A 13,621-nucleotide genomic window follows, 5' to 3' on the forward strand; every position below is an offset into this window, starting at 1 on the left:
TTACGCTTGCGAGTGACAGAGCTGTTTGTGAGAGAGATTTGCACGATTCCAATTCTTAGTATTTGGTGATACCGCCACTGACTTGAGCGTCGGAGTGCGATCGGCCGCAGCGGCGCCGTATCGTTTCTTTGCAGGTTCTTGAGATAGATCCAGAGGAGGAACGGAGGTGAGAGGCGGCGCGCACGTCGATCCTTTGACGAGGCATTCTCCAGCGCTCCGGTCAACAGGCAGGATCAATATTTCTCGGCAAGTGTACCGAATCAACTGTAATATAGTACTTTTTAAAGTACAAATGTCGAACCCACAGAGAACAATTCTAATTAAGATGTTCTGTTTTAAAACTCATCAAGTATAGAAAATAATTTTGATTGTTGAGAACTTGTTCATTAACAAATTAAAGATTTCACTAGTAACTAAGAGATATAGGGTTTGATTCAACCAAATACAAAACTAACTTATCAATTATAGAGAAAGATACTTGGGATTGAATTGCGTCTATCTCAATCATCTGTATTTTGAAATAATACAATATATAATACTCAAAACTACTTATTCTTGATGCTTAATTTAAAGTCATTCATCTTGATTCCTCACAAATGAAATTCATAAGATAATTTCTCAAACACTGATTCCTCAGATATTTAACAAATCATCCAGCTTTAGGAACAGAATTATAATGCAATTAATAACCTAGAATCTATTCCTAGCATTACAAGTTATCAAGTATTTTCATTTATTTCATATCCTTAAAGGTACTTTCCAGTTAAATTTAAGGATCAAAATCAAGACTCTATTGATAAGACAGAATCAAGCAATAAGCATAAAACAAAAATACCAAGAACAAGTACAAAAGAGAATTATATATATATATATATATATATATATATATCACCAAGAATACATTTGATCAAGGTAAATTACATTCAATCCCAAGTTAGAAAGAACTTAGCCACTCATGACAACTCCTCCAATCTTCATTCTTGATCTGGATTGCATAAGAAGGGCTGATCTGAGCAAGTTTTGTTGAACCAAGTGGTGTTCAATGTTTTGAAGAATCCAAACCCTTTGAAGGATGATGAAGCCTCTGCTTTGCTTGATGCTGCTGTGCTGTTTTAGTCTTGTTCTGGGGTAGTTCTATGTTGTAATCAACACCTAGATTAAATCTCAAAGCAATTAGCATATCAAGTTTATCAAAGCAAAATGTTTTTCAAACTAAGTTGAAACAACCGATTGTTTTGTCGAAACAACCGATTGTTTACACTTAGGTGTTTTTTAGAAAGTTTGAAAACTGTTTTTGAATGGTGTTTTTGTTAAGTAACAAAACAACCGATTGATTTGAGGAAACAATCGATTGTTTGTTTTAAAACCATAACAGAAAAACTGTTTTCTTTGACTGAGCTTTAAATGCTTTAACAGAATACGCTCCAGTCATTAAATGCTTTGACCAATCTATTTTAAATGCAATTAAGAGTTTGTTAAGATTTGATAACAAACTATATTCTTAGATATATTCTGAAAAACAGTTTTGATATATTAAGAATCTTGAAACATAGTTTTGATCTAAGAAGAGTTTTTCAAAGTATTCTGAGATTGCAAAAGAGTTGAGAGATTGATCAAGGTGCTGAATAGGATTCTCTTGTATTGATTTCAGATTTCCATCTGTAACAAGTGTAATCTGTGTAAACTGCTGAACAATTATGTTTGTGTGTGTTGCTGAGATTGGCTGTGTGTTCTTGAGGTGTTCAAGATCAGCAATCTTAGTGTTGGCCAAGGAGAGTGTGTTTCTTGAGGTGTTCAAGGTCATTCTCTTGGTTGTTGTTGTAAGTGATCAAGGTGTGATTGCTTAGTGGATTTCCTCAGGGTTTCTGAGAAGACTGGATGTAGCTCTGGATTGGAGTGAACCAGTATAAACAACTGTGTACAATTTCTCTATCCCTATCTCTTTAATTCTGTTTGATATTTTGGAACTGGTATAAACAACCGATTGTTTCGTTAAAACAGCCGATTGTTTTTCTAGCTTTGTGCTTTTGCTGTTTGTTTTGGAGAAACTGAATTCTCAATCAAGGTTCTTCTGAAGTATTTCCATTCTAAGCTTAAAAGTTTTCAAAAAATCCTTCTTAAACAATTCACCCCCCCCCCCTCTCGTTTAAGGCCATATATTCTAACAATTGGCATCAAGAGCTTGGTTCTTGAAAGTTATTCAAGTTGATCCAAAAATCTTTTTTCAATGGCTGGAAAACTATCTTTTGAGGAGGGTGCTTCAATCTACAAACCACCTTTATTCTGTGGATTGAATTACAAGTTTTGGGAAGCAACTATGAAAATCTTTATTGAATCTATTGATCAAAGAATTTGGGACTCAATTGAGAATGGTCCTTACATTCCAAAATTCAAAAAGGAAAATGCTTTCTTTACAAAACCTTTGTCCAAATGGACAGATGATGAATGTAAGATGGCTCAGCTTGATAAGTCTGCTCAAAACATTATAGCATCCGCACTAGAAACTAATGAATTTTTTCAGAATATCAAAGTGCAAAACTGCTAAGGAAATGTGGGAGACACTCAAGGCTGCTCATGAACCAAAGGAAGCAATGACAAAGAGTCAAGCAAGAAGAAAGAAAAGGCAAAACAAGAAAAGCCTCAATCTTTGCTTAATGGCCAGAAGGGAAGATGACTCATGTAGTGTAAGTTCATCAAACTATTCAAACTCTGAAAATGATGGTCAATTGCTTCAAGCCTTTCAAGAAACTCGTGAAGAAGCCAACCGATTGGCTCTCTTGAACAATCGGTTGAAAGAAAAGAATAGTTGGCTTGAAAACAGAGTAAAGGCACTGGAAGAGGATTTAGAAAACTCAAAAAATGGATTTTGAAAATCTGGAAATCATTTACAAAAACTCCTCTTGCAAGTGTGATACTCTAGTTTGTGAAAATTGCGAAAATCTTGAAAAGAAGGTCCACTATCTTGTTAAAACAGTGGATAAGCTTTCTAAAGGCCAATCTAACTTTGAGAGTGTGCTAGCATCTCAAAATTGTGTTTTTGGAAAATCTGGATTGGGTTTTAATCCACAAAACAAGCAAGATAGATTTTCAAAATCATTTTCGAAAATGCCAGAAAAACAATCGATTGGACCATCGAAACAACCGATTGTTACATGCTTCTATTGCATGAAAAGAGGTCATTCTGTGTGATTCTGTAAAATCATAAAACATGTTGTTCCTAAAGGGCTTATGAAGTGGATTCCCAAGAAAAATAAAGCTTGTATTGATGAGTATAAACCAAATGGACCCACATTCATAAGGGGACCAAACCTATGTACTTGATAATCTTTTTGTAGGACATATTGGAGGAAAGAAAACATCTTTGGTACTTGGACAGTGGATGCTCCAAGCATATGACAGGGGACAAATCAAAGTTCCTGAGAATATCCTTCAAGCAAGAGGGTTATGTCACCTATGGAGACAACAACAAAGGAAGAATACTTGGAAGAGGATCCATAGGAGATGAAAGCATCTTGGTGATTCATGATGTGCTCTTTGTTGAAGGCCTAAAGCATAATCTTCTGATTATTAGCCAACTATGTGACAAGGGATATCAAGTAATGTTCAAGACAAACATATGTGAAATCTGTCTACCCAACACCAAAGAGGTAATGTTGGTAGGTAAGAGAGTTAATAATGTGTATCTTCTAGATATCTCTACACCATGTTCAATTGGATGTCTTCTCTCCAAGCAAGATGAATCTTGGTTTGGGCATAGAAGAATTGCTCATATTCACATGAATCATTTGAACAAGCTAATATCAAAAGATCTTGTGATTGGGCTTCCAAAACTCAAGTTTGAAAGGGATCACATTTGTGAAGCTTGCCAAAAGGGGAAACAAGTGAAGAGTTCTTTTAAAACCAAAAATCTTGTCTCTTCATTGAGACCTCTTGAACTCCTTCACATGGATCTCTTTGGACCCTCTAGAACTATGAGTCTTGGTGGAAATTATTATGCTCTTGTTATTGTTGATGATTTCTTTAGGTACACTTGGACTTTGTTCTTGGAATCAAAGAGTGATGTCTTTGCTGCATTCAAAAAGCTAGCAAGAAGGCTTCAAAACACAAAGAACAACAACATTGGCTCCATAAGAAGTGACCATGGAGGAGAATTTCAAAATGAGAAGTTTGCAAAGTTTTGTGAGAAGTTGGGAATCCTACACAATTTCTCTGCTCCAAGAACACCACAGCAGAATGGAGTTGTAGAGAGGAAGAACAGATCTCTTGAAGAGCTTGCAAGGACAATGCTTAGTGAATCATCACTTCCTAAGTATTTTTGGGCAGATGCAGTGAGCACCTCTTGCTATGTGATGAATAGGGTGCTTATAAGGCCCATCTTGAAGAAAACCCCATATGAGCTGTCCAATGGAAGGAAGCCTAACATCAATCACCTCAAAGTATTTGGTTGTAGCTGTTTTGTTCTCAACAATGGAAAGGAAAGCTTGGGAAAGTTTGATGAAAAAGCTGACCTTGGTATTTTCATTGGTTATTCTCTCACAAGCCATGCATATAGAGTCTAGAACAAAAGATTGATGACTGTAGAAGAATCAGTACATGTAGTCTTTGATGAGGTAGATCGCAGAATCAGTGAGAACCCAAAGATCAGTGCTGAGGAAGACGAACAGAGCATCAGTTTGGAGAAGCTAGATATCTGTGCAGAAAAACAACCGGTTGATTCGCAGAAACAACCGATTGAAATTCTGCAACAGAGTGAGCTGCCCAAAGAGTGGAGGATTCCTAGAGATCTGTCAGTGGATAACATCATAGGGCAGATAAAGGAAGGTGTCTCCACACGTAGCTCTATCTCAAACTACTGCAGGCACACAACTTTTGTCTCTCAAATTGAACCAAAGTAAATTGAAGAAGCTCTCAAGGATGAGAAATGGGTTGAGGCTATGCATGAAGAGCTAAACCAATTTGAAAGAAATGAGGTATGGTTTCTTGTCCCTAAAACTAATGAAATGAATATTATTGGTTCAAAATGGGTTTACAGGAACAAGCTAGATGAGGATGGAGTGATCACTAGAAACAAAGCAAGGCTAGTTGCCAAAGGCTACAATCAAGAGGAAGGCATATACTATGGTGAAACCTTTGCTCCTATGGCTAGATTGGAGGTTGTAAGGCTGCTGCTGGCTTTTGCAAGTATTAGTGGCTTCAAACTCTTCCAAATGGATGTAAAGAGTGCCTTCTTGAATGGCTACATCAATGAGGAAGTCTATGTAGATCAACCACCGGGTTTTGAAGATCACAAGTTTCCTAATCATGTCTTCAAGTTGAAGAAAGCTTTGTATGGTCTGAAACAAGCTCCAAGGCAGTGGTATGAGAGGCTTTGCAACTTTCTGCTATCTCATGGTTATGAAAGTGGAATGGTAGACAAGACTCTCTTCATCAAGAAGTCTAATGCAGAAATTATTCTTGTGCAAATCTATGTTGATGACATCATCTTTGGTGCTACACAAGATAGATTGTGTAAAGAATTTGTGGCTGCAATGAAAGGTGAGTTTGAAATGTCTATGTTGGGAGAACTATCTTTCTTTCTTGGTTTGCAGGTTAAACAAACAAAGAATGGGATCTTCCAAAGTCAATCAAAGTATTGCAAGGAAATTCTCAAAAAGTTTGACATGGAGAATTGCAAAGAGGCAAGCACTCCAATGCCATCAAGCTGCTATATGGATGCAGATGCAGCTGGAAAGAGTATAGATCAAACAAAATACAGAGGTTTGATTGGATCATTGCTTTATCTCACAGCAAGTAGACCGGACATCATGTGTGCGGTGTGTCTATGTGCAAGATATCAAGCAAATTCTAAGGAGTCACACTTCAAAGCAGCAAAAAGGATTCTGAAATATCTCAAAGGAACATCTTCTGTAGGACTATGGTATCCTTCTCATTCTCCAATACACTTAATTGACTATTCAGATTCTGATTTTGCAGGTTGCAAGCTAGATAGAAAAAACACAAGTGGCACTTGTCACCTTCTTGGCTCAAGCCTAATCTCATGGCATAGCAAGAAGCAAGCATGTGTTTCTCTTTCTACTGCTGAGGCAGAATATATAGCTGTAGGTAGCTGCTGTGCACGGATCCTATGGCTCAAGCAACAACTTGCAGATTTTGGTTTACAAATAAGCAAAGTTCCCTTGATGTGTGATAACACAAGTGCAATCAATCTTACCAAAAATCAAATTCAGCACTCAAGGACAAAACATATTGAGATAAGACATCATTTCATTAGAGATCATGTGCAAAATGGGAACTGTGAAGTGAAGTTTGTGGAGACCAAACTGCAGCTAGCTGACATCTTCAAAAAGCCTTTGCCAAAAGAGAGGTTTTTCTTCTTGAGAAATGAGTTAGGTATTCTTGATCTTAATAATCTCTCTTAAATTTGTTTTTAATACATGTTAAAGTCTATTTGTGAAGACAAATAGGGGGAGAATTATTGGTTCTTGTATATCTATGTCTTATATGCATAAAATGTTTAAATCTTTGAATATAAAATTGCTTTCTGTTGCTGCTAATAGAAACAACCGATTGTTTCATGTAAACAACCGATTGTTTATTATGCTTAATGAGTGAAATCCAACTTGCTGCTGTAAGAAGCTTTGGATAGTATGAATACTTTCTCTGCAGGAGCACAAGCACCAGGGATTTGTCTTCATCAAATAGGGGGAGATTGTTGAACCAATTGGTGTTCAATGTTTTGAAGAATCCAAACCCTTTGAAGGATGATGAAGCCTCTGCTTTGCTTGATGTTGCTGTGCTGTTTTAGTCTTGTTCTGGGGTAGTTCTATGTTGTAATCAACACCTAGATTAAATCTCAAAGCAATTAGCATATCAAGTTTATCAAAGCAAAATGTTTTTCAAACTAAGTTGAAACAACCGATTGTTTTGTCGAAACAACCGATTGTTTACACTTAGGTGTTTTTTAGAAAGTTTGAAAACTGTTTTTGAATGGTGTTTTTGTTAAGTAACAAAACAACCGATTGATTTGAGGAAACAATTGATTGTTTGTTTTAAAACCATAACAGAAAAACTGTTTTCTTTGACTGAGCTTTAAATGCTTTAATAGAATACGCTCCAGTCATTAAATGCTTTGACCAATCTATTTTAAATGCAATTAAGAGTTTGTTAAGATTTGATAACAAACTATATTCTTAGATATATTCTGAAAAACAGTTTTGATATATTAAGAATCTTGAAACATAGTTTTGATCTAAGAAGAGTTTTTCAAAGTATTCTGAGATTGCAAAAGAGTTGAGAGATTGATCAAGGTGCTGAATAGGATTCTCTTGTATTGATTTCAGATTTCCATCTGTAACAAGTGTAATCTGTGTAAACTGCTGAACAATTATGTTTGTGTGTGTTGCTGAGATTGGCTGTGTGTTCTTGAGGTGTTCAAGATCAGCAATCTTAGTGTTGGCCAAGGAGAGTGTGTTTCTTGAGGTGTTCAAGGTCATTCTCTTGGTTGTTGTTGTAAGTGATCAAGGTGTGGTTGCTTAGTGGATTTCCTCAGGGTTTCTGAGAAGATTGGATGTAGCTCTGGATTGGAGTGAACCAGTATAAACAACTGTGTACAATTTCTCTATCCCTATCTCTTTAATTCTGTTTGATATTTTGGAACTGGTATAAACAACCGATTGTTTTTCCAGCTTTGTGCTTTTGCTGTTTGTTTTGGAGAAACTGAATTCTCAATCAAGGTTCTTCTGAAGTATTTCCATTCTAAGCTTAAAAGTTTTCAAAAAATCTTTCTTAAACAATTCACCCCCCCTCTCGTTTAAGGCCATATATTCTAACAATTTCTTCTCCTAAGAACAGAGGTTTCTTCTCTTTCTCTCACTAGTCTCTCTCTCTATAAAAACCCAATTTTTTTTCATCGCTGGTTTTGAGTTGTGTTTCAAAATTTATATAATCAAATTTAGCTCAAGTTAGCCCGTTTTAGCTTAAGCTAGATCTTTCGGTGCATTTTTAGCTTGAGCTAGCGATTCTAGCCTGGGCTAGAATTGTATTGCACCTTTAATCAACTCTGGACAGTTTTAGCTTGAGCTAGCAATTCTAGCCTGGGCTAGAATTGTACTGCACCTTTAATCAACTCTGGACAGTTTTAGCTTGAGCTAAATCCTCTAGCTTGAGCTAAATCTTCTTGTGATCCAATTAAGTTTTTACTTTCTTTCTTTCAATGCCAGCTTGAATAATTCTTTCAATGCTTCATATTCATCTGCAATTTACACAAAAATTGAGATTAAATTTCTTCATTTGTTTCTTGGTTCAAAATATATAATCAGATTCAATAATTCTCATATTAGGGTAACTTTCTTACATTAAGAAACAATTAAGTTCCAAAGTATTCAATTTTATCAATCATAACAACTACACAACTACACATTGGCACTTATCAGTATGTTACACTAATAGACTACGATTCTTAGGTAAAACCCCCATCAATATCTCCAGTAAATGGAATATACAACAATTTTAAAAAGAACTGCCATATATACTTTCGTTTGGCCACAGTGTTTGACACTTAAAACCAGTGTATATAGACTGTCGTAAATGGATGGATTTTTCTGCACTAGTAAAATCTCCTTATTTAAACATAACATTTAAAAGATAAAACAAATAAACTCACTTGAAATTCTTATTTGAGAATGATTTAGAAATTGTGAATTTTTTTAACTAAACACAAGGTAAAGGAATTTCTTGAATCAACCCTTTAAACGACTGTTAAACAACATTGCTTAACAAAATTAAACAAAGATTCGAGCATTTAAACTGTCAATATTTGGATGTATTTTAGAATGGAATCGTTTTTTGTCTTTTGTCTGTTCAATTACAAAGCAACCACTTAAAAAAAAGAATTCTCACACACAAACAAACATGTAAAGGAAAGTAATTAAATATATGATAATATCCCAGAAGTGATTTTGTTATTACATTATAAGCTTTACTGTAGTAGTGTAAACATGTAAATGAGAGTAATAAGTAAACACAGGACAGTATCTAAGAAGTGATTTTCTTATTACATTACAAGCTTTTAGTGTGTTTTATTTTCACATTTTCACTTTATGGAGAATGATATGAACACCATACTGAGGTTGAAGAGTGATTAACATAGCTGGAGCATGAGCATATGCTGGAGAAAGTTCAAATGAGAAATGCTGTAAAATCATTGACAAAGCCATCTTTGCTTCCAATAAGGAGAAGTTTTGTCCAATGCATATTCTAGGACCCCATCCAAAAGGGAAAAATGAAACTCTACCCTTTGTTGCTTTTAGAACTCCTTCAGAAAATCTCTCAGGATTGAACTGCTTAGCATCTTCACCCCAGAATTCACAGTCATGGTGAACCAAAACAGTTGGGAGGAAAATCTGCACTCCAGCAGGTAATGTTATGTTTCCAAGTTTCAAATCTCTTTTAGCAAGTCGATTCATCCCAAGTGCTGGTGGGTATAATCTAAGAACCTCATTCAAAATCATAGTGACCTGATACAAAAAAGATTTGTAGTGAATATAGAGGACATATAATTTAGCATACGATATATAATACAGTACTTACAATCTTTAGGCGATTTAAACCATCAAAACTTGGCTTTTGATTGCCAAAGACTTGCAAGACTTCCTCCCTTGCACGTTCTTGCCAATCAGGGTACCTACTCAGTAACACCATTGTCCAAACCAGCAAAACTGAAGTGGTTTCCTGCCCTGCAAAGTAGAATAGCTTGCATTCCTCGATTACATCTTCAAGACTCATTCCAACATTCTTATTGTCTCCCTTTGCATGTTCTTGAATTTCCTTGTGATTTGACTCCAAAAGTATACCTAATAGGTCATCATTAATGGCTTCACCCTTCTTTAGTGCTTTCTCCCTCTTGTAAATCATATCCTTCAACGAAGCTTTTATATCTCTGTCAATTTCCTTCATTCTCCTATGGCTTTTAGTAGGTAAAAACCTACAAATATACATTGTTCCATCCCATTAAGTTTGTACATGAAGAGGATGGTTTTCCCTAACAGATAGAATTTTGCTATTGCAAGCTGTAAATTGAGGTAGAACATATCTTTGCCACACATTTGGTAGATGTTACTTGCTAGTAGTTTCAGTTTAACATTGAATGAACCTTTTCCCTATTGAATTTGCATTTAAGAGAAACCAAATATTTCCCTTCTAAATATTCTGTAAATTTGTTGTTCTATAAATTAAATTTCTGTGATTCCTATTATATTTTATTATTGCTAATCATTGTTTCCTGCATTCCATATAGTAAGGGTAATTTAGTGAAAAAAAAACTCGTTTAATAGGCTTGAACTGCTTTAGTCATCAAATCAAACCAGTAAGTTACCTCCATCCAGGGATTTGAACTTTTAAGATAACTTGCAATGCAAGTTTAGTTTGCTCTCTTTGAAGTTGAAATATTCTTCTTCCTTCTTCAAAGCTACTTCCAAATGCTGATCGAGCGATAACATCACTAGTCATATTCTGAAGGAAAGGCCATGCATCTATTTCACATGATCCGTCGGAAGACAACATTCTTTCCCATTTGTTAACCAGATCATTGCAACTTTCGAAGAATAACGGTAACATGGCCTGTGGTGTAATAAGGAAATCACTCGGAGTTAGAATCACTTAACTCAAACTAACCATAAAAACATCCAGGCTTCAATATGCATGTTCCTTATAAACCGAACTTGTGCTGTTAAGAAAAGTATATGCTGCTTGCATGCAATATAGTTGCATAAAAATAGCAGGCAGAATCTACTTGTGTATAAAAATAACCGTCAAAGAAAAGGACTTTTCTTTTTCTTTCTATGAATTGTGTATATAAATTCAGGTACCCTTTTGTATCAATATTTTGTTTATGCTTACAAAATATGTTGCTTGCCAAATCTATGCTGCATTTCTAGGGAGAGTACATTTTTCCTTGTTAAAGGAGAAGAAAACAAACACATACACGTACAAACGCAATTCCTTAGTTTTTTTCTGATATGTTTTAAAGCATAACACAAATCCATATCTAGCAAATGCAAGCAACTGACCTTTAATTTTTCTAAATTGAAAGCAGGGTTGATTAACCTTCTGTGCTTGCTCCACTTTTCTCCTTCATAGTCTGCAAGGCCAGTTGCTAGTAACTTGAGAAGTGGATTTATATCAGGCTTTGGGAAGTCATAGATCTTGTTAAATATATCTTTGATTTGCTCTGGATCTAAGATAGTCACCCTTGGCGTTGGTCCTAACCAGATAAAAGAATTCTTACCTGCATACCATCGGCAATTTATAAGGTTCAAACAGTTACACTAAGGATAAAAAATAAAAGGAAAAAAAAAACAGGAATTAAAGAGAACATGCAACTTTGTATGTGGACTGTTCTAATTTGAGATGAATCACAAACCATGGGAACCTTTTGATACACAATGAATGCACTCCTTAAGTGGATTAAGAGGGAAAATAAGCTTAATAACATCATATATTTTACCCATACATTTTGTTAAATTTTATAGGAAATATTATCTCATAGCATAATATCTATCACCATATATATTAGTTAAGATTTAATCATTTATCGTCCCAATTTCACCAAAATCTGTTATGTTATGCCCATACTGGAGTTGCTTCTAGTGGATTTTGATTCAGCTACATCAGCCAGTGTTCTGTACACATTCACCTTAAGTGAGCACATGCTCAGTTCTTCTGATGTACATGTTTGGTGCTTGTAAAGAGATGTCTTAACAGAATTTGGAAAAGTTTTGTCCCTTTTTGAGCAGCAATCAGGAGTGTCTCTTATGTTCTCTGATTTGGGGCTAGGACATAATGGAAACAATATATTCTTCTTCAAATTTGTGATGGCTTGAACCTTTAACTTCTTCTCTTCCCTTGATTTGTTTTAGGCATGTTTTTCACTGCTTCTGTAATTTGATCATTCATATATTGAAGTTTTCATTGAGAATGCAATTAGTGGCATAAGGAAAGAACTTATCCATACCCACCATCAAATAGAGACTTGACCTTGTTTTTCTGAACTTTCCCCTGTTTTGTGAGAATTTTCTCAAGTTGTTGGACAATATTTTTAAAAAAAATGACCTCATTTTTACTTTCTCAGATTAATTGGAAGTTGTAAAGGATAGTTATAGTGTATGTTAAGTCCAAATCAGTGTAAAATAAATTTGCACTAGTTGATATGAAATTTTTTACACATCCGAAAGTACCAACTTATAAAATTAAGTTAAACTTTCTTAATATCTATTTTTAATATATTTTAATATATTTTAAGATATGTAACAAAAGTTAATATATTTTAAGATCTGTAACAAAATTTAAAGGTGTCACTTCAATGAAGTGAACTAATGAACACACCATATGCAACTCCTGTATAACATAACCAAACAAACACAACACAGTGTATAAGGGACCATAAAACACAGTCACTATATGTAGAACACTGAAAAAGAAAAGGGGTGCATGAGCACGAATTATCAAAATAGAAAAGTATTTGAAGAAAGTAAAAGATGAAAACTGCAAAAAAGAATAGAATCATAAATAACAAACATACCATGTGACTTGACACTATGATTGATATAGGAAGAGACACGTGGAACTATGTCATCAGAGAGATCCATAGGTTTGGATAAGGCTTCCTTTCTCATCTTGAGAAACTCCTTGCTGTCTCCAACCAAAAGCTTGTATGGATTGCCTTGAAAGCCTTGCTCTCTTAGGAGCTTTTCAAGTCTCTTTGGATTGAACCATAACCAGTTCAGAATCTTCCATGCCCATGTCAGAAGAAGTATCACTATGAGAGTCAGAGTTGTGGTCCATGCTGCTTCCATTTCTGTCTTGCTTTTTGGGTAAGGCAATGAGAACAGAGAAAGATGATAAGAGATGAAGAAGAAAAACCAGGATTTTTCACAAAGGTCAAGAGGCAAAAAATGTGCTGTCCTACACTACTCTCTAAGTTATCAACTTCAACTTCTCTTTGCTTTTGTATTTTTCTATTTATTCAAACACGAGGGTACGATGTTTCTTATGTTTCCATTGTAATCTTTAGGTTTAATTATTGCATTAAATGTAAAAAATCAATTTCATCTTCTAAAATTTAAAATATTTAATGTGATTTTAATTTTTTTTTCTTGTAAATTTAATTTGATATCAGTATTTTTTAGAAAATTCAATGCAGTCTCAACTTTTTTTAGAGAATTCAATAGGACATTTTAATAGAAGAAACTACGTATTGTTTTATTAAAAAATTTAAGATCATGTTGAACTTTTTTAAAACATTTTTTTTAATAGGATTATTTAATAAAAGAAACCATTTTTAAAATATTTGAGATCTTGAACTTTTTAAAAACTTTAAGACTAATTGTTGATATAGAGATAAAAAGGGAATTAAGTTTAAATTTTATTTTAAGATTCATAAATACTAAGAAATTCAAAATTTGTTATAGTTTTTGTTGAGAGGAGTTATATTGGTGTGAATTTATCCAGAAGAGTATAAAGTATTTTATATTTTTATTTAATTATAAATTATTATTTTGTTTTATTATATATTAACAAAAGCACATGTGCTTATTATATTAAAACATATATAATTTTATTATTT

General features: G+C 34.4%; 1 protein-coding gene across 1 annotated transcript; it reads right to left on the reverse strand.

Annotated features, from left to right (window-relative positions):
• Positions 1 to 8,907: 8,907 nt before the first annotated feature.
• Positions 8,908 to 13,126, reverse strand: LOC137835105 (cytochrome P450 72A68). Its single transcript, XM_068643452.2, has 5 exons — positions 12,578 to 13,126; positions 11,067 to 11,284; positions 10,373 to 10,617; positions 9,589 to 9,982; positions 8,908 to 9,515 (listed from the first exon to the last, which is right to left on the reverse strand). The coding sequence occupies exons 1-5, from the start codon at positions 12,849 to 12,851 to the stop codon at positions 9,084 to 9,086; spliced, it is 1,563 nt and encodes a 520-aa protein (XP_068499553.2). The 5' UTR covers positions 12,852 to 13,126; the 3' UTR covers positions 8,908 to 9,083.
• Between the last annotated feature and the right edge of the window lie 495 nt (positions 13,127 to 13,621).

The sequence above is a fragment of the Phaseolus vulgaris genome, chromosome 5 (genome assembly GCF_051622355.1).
Source record: "Phaseolus vulgaris cultivar YP4 chromosome 5, ASM5162235v1, whole genome shotgun sequence".
In the NCBI taxonomy this organism is placed as follows: Eukaryota; Viridiplantae; Streptophyta; class Magnoliopsida; order Fabales; family Fabaceae; genus Phaseolus; species Phaseolus vulgaris.

Bases quoted from the DNA above. Each gene is read 5' to 3' on its own strand.
- LOC137835105 (XM_068643452.2), bottom strand. From the start codon at position 12,851: ATGGAAGCAGCATGGACCACAACTCTGACTCTCATAGTGATACTTCTT. The intron at 11,285-12,577 runs GTATGTTTGTTA...GATGGTATGCAG, and splicing joins TCATAGTGTCAAGTCACATG to GTAAGAATTCTTTTATCTGG. The intron at 9,516-9,588 runs GTAAGTACTGTA...TTTTTGTATCAG, and splicing joins GTTTAAATCGCCTAAAGATT to GTCACTATGATTTTGAATGA.